Genomic DNA, 21,706 nt, shown 5'->3' on the forward strand with positions numbered 1-21,706 from the left:
AATCAGTACTGTGAAGAAGTATCCGAAACAGTGATGGCTCCAAGAATTTTTTCTTAATATGATTATTAAGAAGTTAAAATTATACAAAATCTATAAAAAAAATTCATATATTAACAAAAAACACACACACATACACGCAAATACATAAAGTCTTACAATTCTCTTCTACCAAATTTTTTATTATGAAATCATTGTATTATAGTTTTATTATCAACTCTGTAAGTTACATCTTTTTAAAAAAATTTAGCTAAATAAAATTTTTCTTGAGTTTTTTTTTTTTTTTTTGTGTGCTTGTAATGACCAAATATATAGTGAAGGGGACCAAAGTTTATAGATAAATTTTGGCTACAAACTTAATTGTAGTCTAAGTTTACAGCTTTTACTAATCAAATTAACATTTCTACATATTTTAAAAATCTAATCGTTGAATTTCATAATCTTTATGTTCTTAAAACATATGTCAAATTTCATACCAATTGGATTTTATTTACTATTTGATCTATAAATTTATTTTTTATGTATAATTTTAGACTACAAAAACTCAAAATTTAAACAATTAATTGATAATATAACTATTGATTTTTTATTTTTTTGAAAATTTTCAAGTGTGGAGAATATAAAAAATATAATCAAAATGATGGATTTGTCAAAATTCACCTCTAGTAAAAAACTATTGAGTGGAGTTTAGCCTTGTCCAAAGTTTAATTATATTGTGCCTAAAAAAAATTTATGGTGGTCACAAATTTTTTTTAAAGATAAAAAAATCATAACCTTTTAAAATTTATATATAATAATAATTTTTTTTCTAGATCAAGGTGGTCCTGTGACCACCCTGAACTCAATGTGGAGCCGCTTCTGATCTGGAAAAAAAAAAATTTGAGGGTAAGATTGCGTACATAACCTCTCTTCAACCCTGCAAAAGTGAGAGTTTTGTGCACTGGATATGATATTTTATTGTGAATAAGTCTGTGTACCAGGTTAGCCACGTTAAAAGTCTTGAGATATATGAAATCCATACCCCCTTTCTGTTTGGATGTCACGTGCACATTTATTCTACTTAACCAAGGTAGTGTCCTATGTTGATGATATTGACACCACCAAAACCGACTTACCATTGAATTCCAATAAACACAACCAATCCTCTAATCTAAAATAACTCTTAGCATAGGTTGGATTTGCTTGAGTCACTGCCATAATTAAAATTTCATTTCCAACTTAGTGATAACAATTTTTCTTTCCTACCTATAGTCTGTACCACACCTTTGTCCTAATTTCTGAAAATGTTTGCCTCCTAGAATGACCAACTACTGGGGATAATCCTAAACATTTCTCCATATTCGAATAGGCTTGGGCACCCAAAGTAGTTGTGATGTTTCTTTGTATATTTGGAGGGATATTCTCACTAAAAACCATAGTGGTCGTCTAAATTCACCTTTTGATCAGAAACTCCATAAACCTGTAAAATTTGTTGTAAAGTCTAACACTTAGCCTCCACTGCTCTACTAAACAATAAAGTATACTTAATTATAAACAATTAAAAAAGAAGAAAAGGAAGAAGAAGAAGATGGGTGATCCGCGGGAGCAGAAAGAGATAAGAAGACAGAATAAATAATACAAGATTCGCACTCCAAAATCATATTAACAAAATCAACATGAAACCTCTTTTTTATTATAGCTCTTAGTAAAACCCATTCAGCCCTATCATAAAATATGTTCATGTCCAACTTGACTACCATGTAAGTGTTTCTAGTTCTCTTATGCTTCTTGCTTCATATAATGCATGATTCAAAAGCTAGTAAAATATTAGCAATAATTAATCTAACTATACTCTAACTAGAACATAAGCACTTTGATTTTCTAAAATAATCAGGGGTAGAACTCCTTTTGTGTCTTTTAGCCAACACCTTTAAGACAATTTTGTAAATCAAATTGGACAAACTAATCGGACAAAATTGGGTCATAGATTAAGAAGACTTTTAGCACAATATAAGTACGATTTATGGCTTTAGTTAATTTGCCTCATTTAAGACAAGCACTTCTAAAGTCACATCTACACCTATATGCCAATAAGTTCGGTAAAAAATGGGTGCAATCATACCAGCAAGCCCTGGACTCCTTTCGGGTGCATCTAAAAGAGAGCATCTTTTACCTTATATCATATGCACAAAATTCTGGCACAGGTTGAGCATTCTTTGGGTGTATTTTCCATCCAACTGGGCTTCAATAATTTGAATAGCAAGGCCATGAGGGACTAATATTAGTAGCATCAAGTTTGTAGCCAAATTTTGTTCTTTAACTATTGTTCACTAATGCATTATTTTCCATCAGAAAATATTTTTCAAGGACGAACTGCAAAGAATCAATTTTTTCCCCTTTCCCCCATCCTTTTCTAAATGATAACGTGGTGGTAGATAAAGAACTACAACCGATACACAATTTAGTGGTCACATAGTCAGGGTAAGACAATATGATGCTACTAAAAGTCTCTCAGAATTCAAAAACTTCTCATTAGGCTCGTATGTTGCCATGCATCTTAATCACAATTTCCTTGCAAAAAGAGGATGGTCCTATCAGGATGTAGCATTCTCTTCTAATAAATTCAAAATTGGACGCTACTTGGGAAAAGGGAAAAATAAATTACAAGATGAAGCTAGATTACATTAGCACTGTTCACTAGTAAGTATTAATCCCAGCTAGCTAAATCACAAGGGGGGTGGGACTGAGGTTTAAACCAAATCTTCCAGCATAATATTTACAAGGTTAATTGTACAGACTGAACGGCGCAGCATAATTTTTAAGTTGTTGGTACAAGAGCTAATATTTGAGTCTTGATTCTTCCCATACACATTTGAATCTCTCTATAAATAGAAAGATTCTGAGTACAGTATGGATGCAAGCTTTTAAGAGCAGAGTCTAATATCTGAGCCACATCAGCTGGAGGATACTGTCTTTCAGTACAAGTCTGCACATTACAAGAATATTATACTAAAAATTCATCCAAAAATAAAACTAATACCCAGTATAACAAGTATTTATGAGAATAAAGTTGTAAATGGAAATTCTTAATCTTTGCTGAGGAGAAATAGTGAAAAATGACAGCAGCAAGTATCGGTCACAGTTGAGTGGAGTAATCACAAAACTAAATTTTGTTGGCATGGCATTGAGACCAAAAATTAAATGATAATCCACTGAACTAAATCTGGATATTACTTGAGCATATCTTGTGATGTAAGTACGAACAAAGTTACTGTCACAAAAAGTGCCGAAATATAGCTTAAAGATGGTTCGTTAGTAGAAAGAAGATACCAAATTAGAAGTTGACAGCTGATCATGACCAATCAAGACATTGTCATGGAATCAAAGTGCAACAGGAATTACTCAAAATTAAATGCAGTATAGAATGCAACAAAGTTAAGATTAATGAAAAGAAAAAAGAAAAAAAAAACTATAATGGCTGAATTATCCATAAGGACACAGATTGAAGATGTTTCCCGAAGATTTTGGCCAGATGCATCAACAATCAAGAGCATGGTATCAATTATTACCCATCATGTTCAAGAAGAACAGAACAATTAGTGCATATGTGAGAAACAGCAGTTGATGGAAAAAAAAAACCCATTATGCTTGGGCCAAATGATCACATATTAACCAGCATGTTCAAGAAAGGATATAATTTAAAATGATTGCATGTGAGAAGTAGCAATAGATGAAACAAAGAAAGAAAATTGAAGATGCTTTGGCCATGCATAAAAATCAAGCAATATGCCACAAAGAAGTGACTGTTTATATTATGGTATTAAGATCTGAATTGAACGTTCACTATTGCAGTTCAATAAAACAGTATTTGGGCAACATAATTTGTGTGGAAATATATAAGGCTTCATCATAGATACGCATGCGAGAGAGAGAGAGAGAGAGAGAGAGAGAGAGATTGCTTTTTGAATCCATTAGCGTTAGAAAAAAATCTTCAAGTTACCTGTATCATGAGCAATGTAGCAACACAGGAAGTGATAAGCCCTGATGGTATTCGTGCCTCATTTTCATCAGAATCATTACATGGTTTTGCACCAGATGCATCACTAGCAAAAAGGGGCTCTGCTTTGCAGGAACTCAGCTGATTCTGGTTACCCAGACCGCCATTGACCAGCTGCTGAGACCTGATTACCGGTACACCAGAGTCGGACTGATTATCAATAGAATCTAAAGTCTCTCCAATCCTCACAAAAGCGTCTTCCCCTTCCTTCCTCAATGTGAATGCCTGAGATGAATATTACATCATAAAGTGTAATTAAGCAAGTGCTTTCTCCTTGAAAAAAAAAATCAATAAAAAAAAAGATTCTTAGACTAAGGCAAACAAACAACATATAGCTGCATTAGAAGCGGTTAATTCAGGCCGTATCACAGCAGAAACATTAAAGACTAGTGTACCCACAAAATAAATGATATCGTATCCTACAAGCCCAACATCATACACCATATTGAGCATTAAGAAATAAAATGTGTAACATAAACACTACTGATAATATAGCAATGTAAGGGCCCATATTATATGAAATCCATGTTTGCCATGTTGGACCAAATAAAGACCAAATGAATGAAAAAAAAAAAACCCTATTTGGATTGTAATTTTGGAGAATAACCTGTAACTTAACTGTGTATTTGAGCATTCTCTTCTTACTAATAAATTTGTTCTTTGAAAAAAAAGGAAACCAACAGTACATAGTTGTGTTACAACTTGCAAAAATGAGAATATAAAAGAAAATAAAATTATAAAGTTCTTCATCACACTCAACCCCGACCCCCCAACCATAGAGAGAGAGAAAGAGTACTGAAGCTCTTCATACCTGAATAGCAGCATCTACCATTGTATGTGCTCTCAATCTTGACCCGTTGACAATTTCAACTACGCTAGATCCTGATTCTTGAGATATGAAAGAATTATCATAACAACTTGTAAGGCTGCCATTTAAACTGGAATTGCTTGGGGGCTTTAGCCAGGGATGCAGGGTGTTTCCTGGATAAGTATTGCGCTGCCTCAAATTAAGTAAAGCAGAAGAAACCTGAACATGAGGACAATCAATCAAAAGTTGCTTCAACCTTTTTTTTTTATAGGTAATAAAACTTTTATTCAAAAATGCTGAGCATCTTGTTCATGATGGTGAACATTCTGATCAAGAAAAAATACAGCAGGTTCAAAAACTTAATCTAAGGCAGTGTTTGGATAGCGGCTGCATTTCAAGAGTATGCGTTTTCAGCTTTTTTTTTTTTTTACTGAGAAGTGCTCCATTACATCTGTCAGTGGGTCCCGTGCACTGTGCATGGGACCCACTACCATTTTGAAAGTCCACACTCCACACATTTCAAGCGTCTGCATTTGTTTTTGTTTTTGTTTTTTTCAAGCTCGTTTCTGTGTGGCTGTGGTGTTTCCAGTGGGTCCTGTGCACTGTTCACGAGACCCCAAACCTCTTTTTTCAGCAACTTTTTCATTAAAAAGGAGTCCCACAACACTATTCACACATTTAAAAAATATTTTGCTATAGTGTTTTCAGTTTTCAACTGTATCCAAACAGACCCTAATAGTGTAAGAAATCAGAAATGGAAATACAATTTGTAAAACCCCAAACATGCGCCCACTGAAACAAAGTACCAAATAGAAGAGCTTTTAAAAGATCTAAGGGTCTCTCATTGTCTTCAAAGACAAAGCAGAGAATGGTACACTAATGCAGGGATGTCAAGCATAATATAATTAATGGAAGCCACATGCCTGGCCACTGGCTTCCTTTAGCTGTACAAGTACCATGGCGTAATGCTTCTTGAAAGGTTCAGAATCCTTCAAAGAGCAATCTCCCTCATTTTGGTTTTCCACTATGTCATTATTCGTACTCCTAAGTTCCATTAACAATGCTTCCTACAAGAAAGCAACAGAAAAGCTTCATAGCATAAGTATTACATGCAACAGGAAAGTTTCCATTAGAACCCCACAGAAAAGCTTCATACTCTTAATTGACAAAGTACCAGCATGTCTGACTACAATGTCTAAAGAGGATGAACAAGAGTGATAAAAATTACAATGTCCTATAATTATGAAATTGATAAGTTTGGTTGGCAAAAGCTTGCTATTAGGGTGAATTTAATCATTTAACTATCACTCTATCACTTCCCTCACATATGGGTGCTATCCCTCAAGTGGGGCCCAACACATGTAATTTTTAACTTTTAAATGGGGAACTGGAGTGGAAATAGGGTTCAAACCAAGGATCAGCTGCTCTGTTACTTACCACCATGTTAAACAATCACTTGTCCATAAAGCTTATACTGACAGTGACAGGAAAGGTCAATTCAATCATTTAACCTTTACTACAACACAGGCACATATTGAAGATAGATTAATCCAATAAAAGCCTTGAGATTTAAGGTAAATGCGTGGGATGATAGAGAATTTGAACTTTAACACCCTAGTTCCTACTGAACATTAATTTTTGAGATGATTCACATTTTTATGATCAGTTGCGCATATATTATAATGTATGACCTTTTTATCAAGAGCACGAGTCAGCTCAGTAAGAGCTCTTATATCAGCTTCCTTTGCATGATTTTGGGGCAGCATAGAAGGTTGACTATAGGCTTCTTGTTGTAAACTACCAATATCAATAGCTGCTGTCTTAGCTTGTGCAATGGCATGGTTTGTATCCACCTGGGCAAAATATTGGATTATTTTAGAGAACATTTAATATTCTTAAGTTCAAAAATATTCACCCTATGATAGTGAATTTCCAATATAGCAAAATAAGGCACTAGCTTCAGTCAATGCCATTATCATCACACAGTTAAGAACTTAAGATTGTGTCTTAATTTTACCTCTGATGTTCTCATTTTGCAAAAGAATAAGACATTGGAACCATAAGTGAATTACAACTAATTAAGGTATTTTTCAACCCACGCAGGACAAGGGACCAATATGTAACTAGGTTGCAAAAAAAGGTGCTGTAAAAGATCCTAATAGCCAATGGATTGGTTGGTCGAGTATCTAGAGCTTCCCTCTTGACTTTACAGTGATAGGTCAGGAGTTCAAGCTACATTGTGATATGTAGGGTAAGAGTGCAATTTATATGTGCCAGAGAAAACAACAAAGTTTGTTGCCCGGTACCCAATTTTTCTGCTAAAATTGAAGTCTAGCACCTTCTTATAACCATCAATCTCCAAAGTCCAGCAGCATAAATTTTGGTAACTAGACTTTGGCAGGTGACAACATGAGCAACAGAACAAGGTCAGAATTTAAAAATATAGAAAAAGAAAATGGCAATCCAAAAAAATATAAAATATACTTATAGTTGATTGCGATGTAATGGGCATTAGAGTATGTTTGCAATTATCAAAATAAATATATTATTGTATTTGTTAAGCACTCTCACCTTTCCTTGCTGTACAAAGGTATTCATGGGGCTTGTGACCTTGTCCAGATTCCCACTTGAAGCAAACATCGTAGATCCACCAAAATTTGGATGCCCGTTCATTTGTGGCTCCTTGGATAGAAGAGAGAATTTGTCAATGGTAATGTTCTGTCTCTTGAGAGCTTCTGGCATATTGTCCAATGGATTTAAAGGCATGCAATCAATATCCTGTAATGAATTTTCTTGTGTCATTTGAGAGAGAATATATGGATAATTCCATATCATTTCTAAAATTTACTGGAGGCAACAAGTTCTTCACTAGAAAAAGAAGATTAAAGAAACAAATAGCAAACCAACACTAGGTGGACAAATAGGAAGCCCACCAAATATAACAAAAGAACTGTAAAACAGAGTAACTTCAATTAAAACAACGTCACTATGTTCTAACCCAGAAATGTTCATCATTCAATCATAAAATAGTAAAAGGTAAAAGATTATGTTTCCTGTAATCCTCATGACACCACTCATTTCATTGTGGTCTGTAAGCTTAGAAACAATCAAAACGAAGTAATTTTTAAGACAGGCAACTTACCACATATGGAGAATAAATAGCAGCAGATGGAGATGTACATACTTGAATAGCACAAAATAATTTTATTATGGAAATAAGACCAACTAATTCAATATTACAAACTTAACCTATTATCAGCAGTCTATTTTGTGCTCTAAATGAATTAAGAGCAGCAACAGACAGGCACGTGAATCTTGTTTGCAGTTAATGTTCAAAAGGAAAAATACTCACCTACTGTAATAAAATTGTACCAATCTCTCTCACAAGTCACAACACACACAAACAAGCACGTGCACACACACGAGCAGGCACAAATGCAATGAAATTATGTCAAAGAAAGTGATACCTTGACAAACCAAACTCCTATCTCAGGACGGTCAAACTGAACCCTGCACTTATCTTGATCAACTGTAAGCACACTTCCATCATGAAGTTCTCTTGTTTTTGGATGAAGAGCAATTACTCGTTGTCCTACTGATAGAGGTCTGGCCAAATCTGTTGGAAGTCCTTCCCTAATACCAGTACGAAGTTCTGTATAATGTTTTCTCACAGAATCCCGATACTGTTTAAGTTTCTCCCTTTCTTCAAGAAGAAAATGTTCAGAAAACCTCCTAGGCTTGCCAAGAGAACTGCATTTATAAGAAAACGTTAAAAATGTGTCAACGGCGTTTTCAATAATTCCTAGCCATATGCCAAGCTGCATAGACATGTAACAGCAGTATATGACATACCTCCTTATGACGCCCCATTCAACACGAGTTAGTCTTGGGATGTGTCCCAGTCCAACATGATTTAAGTACTCCACAAACTCCCTTTTTGCAAACCAAGGGTAGTCAATTGCACTATAAAACCATTCAAAAGTGCACCATCTACGGACCAAAGAAGATGAAAGGCAACAAAGAAGCATTTGCTACAATTTTAAAAAATAAATAAATGAGGCTCTAAGCTTCAGAAAGCTGCATATTTTAAAATATAAGAGGATGGGACATTTTACCTTTAAATAGGGTGGTCTATCTGATAGTGAGGTGGAGTATTTATGTCGATTTATAAACCTGTTCCCATGAGAAGACTTTGTCTCTTTCAAGAATGGTTTCGGTTGACCCATTTTACGTCTACTCTTTCGTTTAGAAGGTAAACTACTTTGACTTGCAGCAGGAATTTCCGTGGTTGATACTGATAGATCAGTCTCTGCTCTTTTCTGATCACTATCCAAGGAACCGTCTGATGATCTGACTGATTTCCAGGGTTTCAAAAGAGTAAAACTTTGACCAGTACGTTTTCCTATGATCACTGGTTTATTCTCTTCTTCAGCTAAGACCTAGAACACATGCATATGAAATAAAGAAAATCACATCACTTTGATTACCCAAAAAAAAAAGCTGACATCCAACATATAACCAGAGACTTCCCAAATATAAATACACCCAAATATATTACATGATCATGTGTGTGTATACATATCTATATATGGCTAAACAGAAAACAAGTTTTATTTTTTCCTTGCTTTGTTGGGATAGCAGGATTGGTAATAATTTAAGTGATGAGTAATGAGTGATGAGTGACAAAAATTGGTGAGTAATGAGTGACGAGTGATGAGTGACGAAAACTGAGTGATGAAAATTCTCTAACCAAACAAGGCCTTAGGCACCTGCATGGGATTGAACCTTTGACCTTACCTCCATCCCCTATGGAGAAAGAGAAGCCATTTGACCCAATGACCATTGGAAACAAGTATTCCTACTTTTTCCCTTTATTGGCAAGAAGCATTACTTGCACTACTTTTAATGCAACAAAACTAACAATCTTCTCATCTTCCGCATACACAATGTGTGTGTGTCTATGCATCTGTGTGAACATACATATGGATTAAAAAAAAAATTGTTGGGATAGCTGGATTGGTAAGGACTTAGGCATCCATACGGGAATGAACCTGTGACCTTAGTACCTCAATCCAATGACCACTAGCCAGAATTATTACTACTTCTAATACAACAAATTAACAATCTCCTCCTGCTTCACACATAAATTCTTGGAAGAACTGGATAACTATATAGTTTCTACATAAATGAAGGCAATTTGGGCTTAAAGCTTGTCTCTAGTAAACATTGAAGACAAGCTTTTTAACTGATGATCCAATGACAGAGGTGGAATTCGTTACCCATTTGTAGTTTTGACCATATATAAATCATTAAGAGTCTGCCTTTGAGTCCATGGCAGGATAAAGGTAAGAAACCTCTGCAGTATTCTCATTTTCACCTTTTTTTTTTTGGGTAACAAACATCAAGAGGTCAGATTAATTCAATTGCAGATGTAATTGTGAATATCACCCAAACAGGAACAAAGCTATTCTAACTATTATATAGCAATATGGCCAGAAATACTTATAAAACCATATTAAGGTAGTGTGAATTGTTAGAGAATTTAACATTACAAATCAATCACAGAGATCGTACACGTCTTTATAACAACAAAACAAAGGCATTTGTTCTTGTACCTCAGTCTTCAAAGGTTCACTTAGAAGAGAATCAGTATGAGCTTTGTCATTTGACATCTGCAACTTGAGCAAGAATTGGCTTGTCATCAATCAACTAATAGAAAAATATATTCAAATGAAAAGTTTAATGTGTGTGTGAGATAATTTATTCATCCACAGCATGACAATCAGTCCTTATTTTACCTTTGATACCATGGACTTGCGCTTTCTTTTCCATGCTTTATCGGCAAGCTGAAGCTGTTCTTTCTCTTCAGAAGCAACATTAACATCAATAGCTGAGTCCCTCCCAATTTTCAATTTTCTGGAGGTTGTACCATCAACTCCAGCAATTGCATGACGTGCCTTCTGTTTTGACCCCAGAAATTTAATTTTGTCTGCACAATGGCTTGTAGACATAGCTTCTGGTAAACTGGCCTTATCATCCATATCAAGAATTGCTCTTTCTTCCTTCAACTGGACAGATGAGTCTAGATCCAACAAAAAAACAGTAAAAAATAAGAGAAAACAACAGATTAAATGACTTACCAGGCAAAGAAATATTTAAAGAAAGAACAAGAATAGCAATAGCAACAGCAATGTCATGTAAATCCTGGGAAGCACCCTCCAAAGCAAATAGACTACACTCATAAATCACTTACCAGATTCCATTGTTGATATGGGCATCTTTAGAGACAAATCAGCCAGTTCCAGCAGAGCATCCAAGCCAGTACTTTCACCTACAAGAACAAACCAGACATTAGAACATCATTGATTCATTGTATGAAGATTAGTCTATCTAATGAACCGAACAACAGCATGCATTCAACCCAACCAAAAGATGAATTGTAATTAAAAATAGAAAGATGCTATTTAGAACAAATCCATTAAAAAAAAAAAAAGAGTAATAATTCCCAAAGTTTATATTATCATTAAATTCCAGAAATTATTTCACTCTAAGATATGTTTATCTAGACCGTTGTCAAAAAATGACTCAGTTTTAATGTGGTACCGGTAAAAAAAACCCTGCTGAGGTTCTTGTACATACATAGCTGCAGATATGTTTACTGGCCTGTTTGGCAATATCAGTGAACTGAATATAAGGATCATGCGTCCCATAAATTTAAGCCATACCTCCACTTTTGCTTCCTATGTTATAATCCATCACCTTACTCTAAAATGGTGGCTATGGATTTGAATAAAAAATAAATAAAGAGCTAAAGAGAAGCTTCAAAAAACTTGGAAAGCATTTTCTTTACAAAGATAATATCAACTTCGCTCTATGAAAGAAAGGAAATATTTGAACTTGCAATTTCAGAAACAAAATAACAGGGGTTTTATTAGTGAGGATTTGAGAGCACAAATATTTGTAACATGAAAACAAAAAAGAAAAAAGAAAAAAAATGAGCAATCATATAGAACCCCCACCGGCCCCCCCCCCCCCCCCCATCAGAGAATTAAAGGAATAATTAAAAAATTATGGGCATAACCAACTTATAATTCAATTATTAGTAAGGAAGGTACCTCCAAAGGAGAGTTTCTTGCTTCTCTTCCGTTGACCTTGTGGAGAGAATCTATCATACTTTGAATTTGAAACTTCAATGTCAAATTTTCCTTTGGAGACACCAGAGTTAAGTCCTTCTTCAGTACCACTACAGGCTTCTCCACCATCATCATACTGATGGTTTGCAATGTCTTGAACTTTCTCTTTCTTTCTGTAAAACTTCTTCCCCTTTAGACGAACTTCTACTGTGCCTACACCTTCCATATCCATCAAGGAGCTAGTATCTCTTGCATAATCGCCATTTTCAACTCCTCTACTTCCTATACTACCTTCCAACCAGTTTTCATCCATGGCAGCATAACGAAGGTTGGCCTGAGCTGTGTCAGATTGTTGATGCTAAATCACATCAAAGAAATAAAGATAAATAAGTCATTTTAAGTGATAATAAAAGGAAGGAAAAAGGTAATAGAAGGACATGTAAATGAATGGTTAAATACCATTTTTCCCCAGGTCCGAAGAGGTGCAGATTTGATGTGCTCTGTTCTTCTGTATGGTGTTTGAGAAATCTGGGGAGAGCCTCCTCTCTGTGAAACCTCAGCTAAAGCCAATGCTGCCCCATGGGCGACTTCATCATCATTAGCATCAGAATCAGACTTCCGGCCTCTTTTATTTGGTGAAACATTAATTTCTGCATCATCTCTCTTAAGTGAATATGAAACGGGAAACCGAGGTGTCCTTTTCCCCTTTGCACAAGGCTCATTACCTAATACGAGATTTGAATTTAGAAACACTGGAATTTAAGCTTTAAAGAGGTTCAGGTTTCAAACGGTGATATCTCTAGACAAAAGAATAATGTTAAAGTAAAATTTTAGCGCGCAAATCTAAATGTACAGGATTATAACCACTAAAGAACCAAAAATAATAATAATAAAAAAGAAGCTAAAGCAGAAAACTCCAACTGCTTAATAACTATTTTCTTAATTTTGATTAATGGGAAATGAACCCTGACCAACATATCCTGCAGAAGGAGAAATGGCAAGTAGCATGTCCTGACACTTGGAATCAAATTCCAGGATATAATTTTTCAAACTCCTCGACTGAAGTTTAAAACAAATTCTGTTAAGCATTCTGCTTATTACTTCATCTTGCCTTCTATTTATGATATCGGTACAATTTTAGGCAATTCCCACCCCCACCCCTTCTTTTTTTTCATATTAATGATTTCCCCCTCATTTTTCCTGTTTTTATATTCTCAAATGGTTTACCACAATCAGCTAGGAACCATGCCTCATGAATCAGAGGTTACTAATTTGAATTTCCCCTTCCCCTCCCATGGGGCCAAAAACATATCAAAAGAAGTAATATTACTTTTTTGATACGATGGACATCCCAATTTCCACCATATTAAAATTCAAAACAACTAAAATTACTGCTTTCTTTTATAAGATTTTACTGTGCATATCCCATTTACCTTCCATTCTCCATAAAGGAAAACAACATTATTGATATAATGAAGACAATAACATAGTCCAAGCATGAAGCACCGCCAACATATATAACAAGTGTACGATGCATAATAGAACGCCAGCAAGATACCAACTAGAATCAAATAACAATGTAATTAAATTATACCATCAAAGCATCTCCTCTTCAAAAAAGATAAATAACCATCACTAGATGCAATTGACCGAGACTGGCAAGGATCTTTTGAGACACTTGGCTGAACTTTACCCCGTTTGCGTTTTAGAGGTTTTTCAGATGTCAAAGCTTCATTGCTCTCTCTTTCACTATCACTCTCTTCCTGTTTTACAGTTCGCAAAATTAGAATTCATATAAACCTACTTTAAGTATAATGCAAAGACACTCATTTAGCACAAAAGGCATGATAATTCACATCAAAACTAAATTATTATCAGGCCAAAACAAAGCCAAAGACATGTCCTTCTGGTGCAAACGCCAAATTTGACCTATTAATGCTGATTGATGCTATTAGGAAAATTTTATTGCTGTTTGAATTTTATTTCCATACATTATGCAATCTCATTATGAATTATTTTATTTTATTATTTTTACCATATTTAATATATTTCGGGAACTCTAATTAAAGGACCCAAAATTCCTTATTTTAGACAATTGATAATGGATTAATGAAAATTTGGGTTGTAGGTTTTCTTCCAATGTTTGGTACTGATTCCAAACAATCTAGGTGTTAATTCTTTGGTTGCATTTTTCTATTTTCATCGCTAGATGCTGACTCCAAGTAAGGTCTAGGTACTTATTCCATGAAAACTGTACGTGTTGATTCCTAGGACCTATCCTTGTATTTTCTTTTTCTTTTCCCCATACACATCCCCCTCTTAGAGTTTATTTGTTAAGATAAGTTTTAATATCAGAGCAAACTTCAATTCATTATACCCACTATCTGAAGCCAACAGCCAACAGACCCACACCAAATCAATCCCAGCAAACTTTACCCCACACTGGCCAACCACCAATTTTGTATAAAGGTTGTACCCGATGCACAACGCTCCCACCAATTTTGGATCAAAACCAAAAATCCCAAATCAAAACAACCACTACAATCAAATCAACCATACTCACCATCATCAAGTTGCCCTTTATAGAAATAAATAAAAAGGACGGACACAAAACCAATTACTTTCACTATGAATCATCAAGATCACACTATTGCAAAAACTTAGGTCGCCACAAAACAAGCAATATTTTTTCAAACCCAAAATCCAGAGTCATTGGGCCACTGTTAGAAACTCTCAAGACCCAAAATCTACAATTTACCAGAAAATCTCGCCAATGTTGTGACGTCACATTCTAAAACCCATCACTACATATTTCCTTTTTTTGTCCCACACTTGCTGCCATATCCCTGATACAACAAACCCTCATTCACATCCACTGTCATAAAAAACAACCCTAATTACTCCATCACTCAACATGTGATCTACAACAATGCAAATCAAGATCCCCAATTTTAACCCCTTAAGACCTAAACCAATTTAGCCTAAGCCCGAGCCTGTTATTAGTAGTCAACAAGACCCAGTTGGGGAAAAACCCAGTCATTACAAAACTTGAAGTGATCTATTAAAGTCTGACCCAATCCATACAAAAAAAATAAAATAAAACAAATTTAATTGGATCACACCTATCAAAAATAAAAAATGCTTTGGCACAACCCAACCCACCTCAAAAATACCCAAATCCTTGATCCTGCCCCATCCATTAAAAAATACCCAAGCACGAGCCCTATTTAAGCCCCACCTAGTCCAAGGTCTACAAACCATGAGCTACACTCTATGAAGTCGAGTTTTCTCCCACCATGGGAGAGTTAGTGCAGAAACACGAAATTTGACCTATTAATGCTTAGTGATTTGGTTGGACCTATCAGTTTTTGATCCTCAATTGACACTGATTGATGCTATTGGAGAGATTAGATTAATATTTAAACTTTATTTCCATATCAGTATGAGTTTATTTTCTTTCCATGATTGATGTAATTTGGAAACTCCATTTACATGCCCAAAGTTTACTATTGTAGGAAGTTGATCACGCATTGATGGAAATATGGGTTGGAAGTTTTCTTCTAGTACGTGTTGATTTCATGCAAGCCTAGGTGTTGATTCCAGGATTTTTATCATTATCCCATGCTTGGTGCTAATTCCAAGCAATCAAGGTGTTGATTCCTAGGTTTTATTTTTCTGTTTTCATTGCTTGGTGCTAGGTACAAGAAACCCAAAGTGCTAATCCATTTCTTCACTTCATTTGCCCTACTCTTGTGCTATGCTTCACATCCTCTACAATCCCTCCAATCCTTATAAATTATTGATCCGAGATATCAAAAGCACTCACCCTTTGGTATCCCTTGACCATCAAGTTTTACAATCCCTTTCATTTTTATTTCTCCTTTTAAAAAGCTTACACCCCATGTACTCTTTTTTTGACCTACTTAGCCTAAAGCCTTTAGATTCTAAAACATCTCTCCAAATTTCTAACTTGGTGTTAACATCCATCATCTGCAAAAAGCACAAGACTAAATGACTTCATCTTGAATCAATCTAGTAAGTTTTTCATAACCAATGTATAGGGATATGGCCTTAAGCTGATACATGATGCAAACCTACTGTTATAGGAGTCAACAACTAAAAATGCAGAAAAGAAAGGTAAAGAAAAATTTATGAAGTATTACTTGCTTTTTGCCTAAGAGAACTCTACAAATACATTCCAACACAATCAACCATAGCTGAACACATAAGTGCCTTCACCGTCCAGCAAAAATCAATTTATCTCATTCAAAATAAAAAAACAGCTTATTGTATAGAAATAGAAATAGCGAGCCACACTAGCGTCTATTTAACTTCCATTCCAGAACTCATACAACACCCAATCTTGAAATGCAGTGTTTGGCTTATAAATCCAGTGCTGATATTTTGCATAAACAAACTATTAATTGTATCTACTATTATGATGCCAAAATAGGCCAAATTTCAGTCAAGTCTTACAAAATCGTTGACAGATATATCACAGGACCAGATTAATATTAAAGCAGCCAAGCTCAGTTGAATAGATGATATAATAAATTTAAGCTCACCAGGACATTATAATAATCTGTCATCATTGCTATAAGGCCAACCACAGAAGCCGTACCCTCTGGCAAGGACAAGTATGCCTGAAAATCGAAAGTAAGCCAAATTGAAATGCCAATAAGTCAAAGACACTGAAACCATAAGAATCCAGAAGGTAAGTCCTCACAATTAACAGTTCGAGCAAATGTAAAGACATTGGGAAAAAAAAATTAAGGTGGACAACCCCAACTGTATAATTGATATCCAATTTTTCAAAATATTCAACCAAATTCAATTCATGTCACCTAACTCCTTAAGTACGCATCCAAGTTTTGCCCAAATTACTATTATAAACCAACCATTTTCATTTCTGAATATATGACCACATTTCATACAAATGCATAAAACTCATTTTAATTAAGAACATGTTATATATATATAAGTACAAATAATTTTATTGAACTAATAAAACAAACAGTAAAAAATGTGCAACATGAGGTATATCAGCAGTACAATGAGTCAATAAAATCACACAAATTTGATGCAACAAATACATCCAATAGAATAAGGATGCAACAAATTGGGAATTTAGCCACTAAATAGTCAACTCTAGCCCTTCAAATGTCTTACTATTTCTTTCCCTCCAAATGTGCCACATCAAACAAAAGGGAAACACATCCAAGAACTATTTCTAAACAAATAGGCCTTCAACACCAACACGGAAACCTTCCTTGCACAGCTTTAAACATCACCCACTTAACTCCAAATGCAGCCAAAATACAACTGCATAATGCTGTTGCCATCACAGTGCAGGAGCAAGTGATCAATGGACTCCCTGTCCTGTTTTCACATAACACACCAATTCACAATGAACATACCTTGATTTATGAGATTGTCTATTGTAAGAATCCTCCCCAAAGTAGGTGTCCACCCAAAAAAATTATTAACTATTAACTGAATTACAATAAACTATCAAACTGGCAAAAATAGAAACTCTTTGCTGCCAAGATCATTTAGCAGATCCAACTTTCAACTAGGTCAAGCTGTATAGCAATGAAATTTTTTTAAGAAATAAACAAAAGCAACATAAAAACCACAAGGCATAGATTGCAGAAGAAAGCTGCAAATAGATCTTCAGTTTAAAAAAAAAATTGCTTCAAAACAAAAATATTCACTGCTTTTGTAAGGAAGGGAAAAAGAAAGAGTCATGTACAGAACCATTGGTACATAAACCCAAACCCTGCTAAATGAACAAAAACTGTTATTGACATTGACAGATCTGGTTATAAATCTAGCACTCACACACACCACATACCCGGTTTGTAGTGTAAAGAGCCTCCACCATTTCAATGGATCTGTTACGCACTACAGCAGCCACCTGGGAATGCACAGAATCCAATAATACCAGAGAGAGAGAGAGAGAGAGAGCACTATAAATTTACTCATTAGAATAGAAAAGTATATGGTAATCAGTATTATGTTTTACAGCTTAACCAAGTTAGACATCAATTTGCACAAAATTAGTTTATTTATTTATTTATTTATAATTCGATTGTTATGAGTGAGGATTTGAAGCCTGGATATGACCAGAAGGTTCCAATCAGTTGAGCTATAAGAACCTATAATAAGGACACAAAATCTGATGGCAAATTAAGCAAATTCCAGAGTGCACACTCACAAAATCAAAAAATGTCATACCTTCTTCCAATCTTTCCCATACTTCCGATAGGCTTCATAAAACCGCTCAAGCTCTTCCTTGCTCCATTGAGGTCCTAATTTGTCATAATATTTCTTCTTCTGCGCATAAAATAAAGCAACCAAAACATTAAAAATTAAAAATTCTATATTTTCAGAATTCAATCGCAACTTAACTAAGCCTTAATCCCATTACATTGGAGTCGGCTTATAGGTCTTCATTAACTAATTAGGGTCAGCCACATGTATACTTTTTCACTATTCTATCCTATCTATAATTATATCCCCCCATGTGCAGTACTAGAGGCCATCACTTTTATGATCCTCAAAGATACTACAAACACTTCTTCATATATAGCCCAGATCTATATTCTACCCTTTCCATTAAATAAAAAAACTGAGCAACCAAAATTCATTTTCAAAATATCTCTTCATAAAGAACAATGTTGCTTGAAAACTTAGTTAACAAATGAAACCAAGTCTTAACAGAAATCATCCACTAACAAAGTAAGATATAGAGAATCAAATGCAGAACCAAAAAGAATTTAAGGACTGAGTAAATGATTTTTTATTTCTTATTTTTTGTCAGTCCCAGAACATGAGCAAGACTTACCCGCTGCTTACTTTTGCCCAAGTTCCTACCATCTTTCTCATGAGGTACCTCATTTATGGTAGAAAATCTTTTCACACTTCTAGATTTTCTTGTCGGAGCCATTAAAAGCTTTTTACTTATCTATCTGAGACACAAAAATAACAAAATTAGCAGCCTGTTTTAGCAATTACTACATTATATCAACAACACAATGTAGCACATTCTATGTTTAAGAACATTTAACTCCAAAAAAGAGAATTCATTTTCACTTAAAAGTTATCAAGCTTTTGTCTTCCACAAAATAATAATTTTTTCACTGTACATCTAATAAAATACTCAATATTCCACAATGAACTAAAATTCAAAGTCCCAGTTGAAGCAAACAATACAAGCCTGGGTACAAGAACTTCACAGCAGCCTTTTGTTGATTAAAAATTTAAAAATAAACTTTTGTGCCATACCCCTTTTTTTCCAAAACATAAAGAAGGCTCAATTTATAAAATTAAAAATAAAAAAAATCAGAATCACCGCAAGAAATCACTTCCAGAATTCACACTCAAATTCAAGCTCTGATTACCCAAATGAACCAAACGGCATGCACCAAAAACCTCAGATTCACTACAAGAAACCAAAAGCACCAGTACCAAAAAAAAAAAAAGAAGCTTTCCAATACCACTTTCTGAAAACAGCCAAAACAATTCAGAAAATTTAAAATTCATTAGAATTTCCAAGCATAGTAATTCATAAATCACATTAACAAAATCAACAACAAGAAAAAATCAATTTCCTTTCATTTTATTATGGTCTTCTTCTTCTTCTTTTTTAAGTCAATGCTAGCCGTAGACCATTACCCAAAAAGAAAAACTTCGTGAAATGCTCCAACTTTAAAATGAAAATCTCATAAACCCCATTTCATACTTAGCATTCCGCAATCCAATTCAACAATTTACAACCCAACAAACAGAATCACACACAAAACCCCAAAAAGACTAAGAGAGAAACCAAACGCAGAAAAAAAAAAAGCTTGATTTCAAAAATACTTTCAGAAAACAACCAAAACACTCTGTGAAAAAACAAAAATCACAAAGATTCAAAATTTCAACCAAGAACTCGAAAAATCAAACAAAACAAAACCTACCCAATTAAAAAAAAAAAAATTTCAAATTTCATTTTTTTATTTATTTTGTATCAATGATCAGCCTTTAGCAACCTCAACAAAACAAAACAAAATTTCGACAATGCTCCAATTTTTTTTTTTAATAAAAAAAACGGACAAACATTCAAAATTCCAACTCCGAACTCGAAAATCAGAGAAACCAAAACCCTCAAAAACTTGAAAAGAAAAAGAAATCCTTGAGAGTTAAACCCTAATTGACAGATCGGAGAGTGTAATCTGACCTGCTGTGAAGCTCACCCCAATACGAAAACCTAACCATAGACATGCACACACACAATGAGAGACGGAAGAGGAGAGAGAAAGGGTTTTAGAGAGAGAAAGAGAGAGTTTTTAGAGAGAGAAGCTCTGAGACTGTGTGTGTGTGAGAGTAAAAAAAAGTTTGGTTTTATTTGGAGAGAGAGAGAGAGAGAGAGGGTTGCCGCGAAACTTGAATATAAAGAAGAGAGAGAGAGAATTGGAATTTTTTTTGTTTTTGTTTTTTTTTTTGTGTTTGGGTTTTGAGGGTGATGATGGCCGTACACGTGGACAGAGTAGAGGGTGTGGACGGTGAGGATTGGGTTTTGTGGGGGCGCATAGGGGGATTTTGGATTTGGATGGAGTGGAGGGTTATGGTTGTGCACGTGATCTTTTAAACATTTGAATGTTTTTGGGAGGAAAAAAACAAAAAATATGATAAAAGGTTTTTTTTTAACAAAGTTTTTTTTCAAATTAATTTGGAGAGAAATCCTTCAAACTTATCATATTTTTTTTAAGTGTGAATTTTGAAAATTTAACCGTTGAATTTCATGTTTCTTATGTTTTTAACATGCATATCAAATTTCGTTCAAATCGGATTTTATTTACTATTTGATCAATGAACTTATTTTTTATACACAATTTTAGATTACAAAAACTTGAAATTTTAACATTTGTTTGATGACATAGCAATTGATTTTTGATTTTCTTGAAATTTTGCAAGCATGAATAATATAATAATAACATGCAATCCAACAGTTAGATTTTCAAATTTCACACTAAATATAAAAATATTTGATAAGTTTGAAAGGTTTCTCTCCAAACTAGTTTGGAGATAAACTTTTTTCCTTTTTTTTTTATTTAAATAAAGTTAGAAAGGGATTTTTTTTTTTGCAAAATTAATTTGTTAATTTAATTTGAGTTTAATGAGAAATATTTTGATTTCAACACTTTTATTTTTAAATGACTTGGTTATGGTATTAAGTACTCTCTTTTTCTTTTCTTTTTTAATTCTATTGATGACATTTATGGAAGGATTTGAACAAAATATTTGAATAATATAATTAAAATTGATTTATAATATAGATAATAAAAATGAAATAAGAAAATTACTCTTTTTTATTGAGAAGCAAGATGAAAATTACTTTGAGATATATTATGAATGAAAATTATATAAGAAAATTTTCAGTTTTTTTTATAATAAAAAACCATATATTACAATAGATTAGAAAATAATTAAAAATCGATAATGAAACTACATTTAAATTTCATAACACTTTAATAATTGAGGTTTAATCAAAGTAAAATATTAATTTTAGTAAACCTTTGGTAATAGGGTTTAAATTGAAAGTAAAATATATCAATAAAACGCTATCCAAAAAAAAAAACATATATATGTGTACATATATATATATATATATATATATATATATATCAATAACTTCAGTGTACTTGCAACAAATCACATTATGATTCTAAAAAAAAAAAAAAAGTC

The 21,706-nt window shown here is 33.9% G+C and overlaps 1 protein-coding gene across 6 annotated transcripts; it reads right to left on the reverse strand.

Moving 5' to 3' along the window:
• Positions 1-2,476: 2,476 nt before the first annotated feature.
• LOC142628306 (protein ALWAYS EARLY 2) lies at positions 2,477-20,384 on the reverse strand. 6 transcript variants are annotated; one of them, XM_075802406.1, is made up of 20 exons: positions 20,199-20,384; positions 18,822-18,945; positions 18,212-18,310; positions 17,829-17,891; positions 16,540-16,617; positions 13,569-13,737; positions 12,434-12,699; positions 11,957-12,332; positions 11,095-11,172; positions 10,640-10,923; positions 10,457-10,513; positions 8,957-9,280; positions 8,694-8,872; positions 8,309-8,591; positions 7,413-7,619; positions 6,533-6,694; positions 5,798-5,908; positions 4,845-5,060; positions 3,977-4,258; positions 2,477-2,962 (listed from the first exon to the last, which is right to left on the reverse strand). In XM_075802406.1, the coding sequence occupies exons 2-20, from the start codon at positions 18,921-18,923 to the stop codon at positions 2,795-2,797; spliced, it is 3,504 nt and encodes a 1,167-aa protein (XP_075658521.1). In that variant the 5' UTR covers positions 18,924-18,945; positions 20,199-20,384; the 3' UTR covers positions 2,477-2,794. The 6 variants fall into 6 exon arrangements, with proteins under 6 accessions (XP_075658521.1, XP_075658519.1, XP_075658520.1 ...); XM_075802404.1 differs by having other exon boundaries at positions 5,765-5,908; XM_075802405.1 differs by having other exon boundaries at positions 10,457-10,519.
• Positions 20,385-21,706: the final 1,322 nt, after the last annotated feature.

The sequence above is a fragment of the Castanea sativa genome, chromosome 3 (genome assembly GCF_040712315.1).
Source record: "Castanea sativa cultivar Marrone di Chiusa Pesio chromosome 3, ASM4071231v1".
NCBI lineage: Eukaryota > Viridiplantae > Streptophyta > Magnoliopsida > Fagales > Fagaceae > Castanea > Castanea sativa.

Excerpts from the sequence above, each read along its gene's own strand:
- LOC142628306 (XM_075802403.1), bottom strand. The coding sequence starts at position 18,923 with ATGGCTCCGACAAGAAAATCTAGAAGTGTGAAAAGATTTTCTACCATA. Across the intron at positions 17,892-18,211 it reads ATGGGAAAGATTGGAAGAAG|GTGGCTGCTGTAGTGCGTAA; the intron begins GTATGACATTTT and ends GTGCATTCCCAG. Across the intron at positions 10,924-11,094 it reads CATATCAACAATGGAATCTG|ACTCATCTGTCCAGTTGAAG; the intron begins GTAAGTGATTTA and ends TGTTGGATCTAG.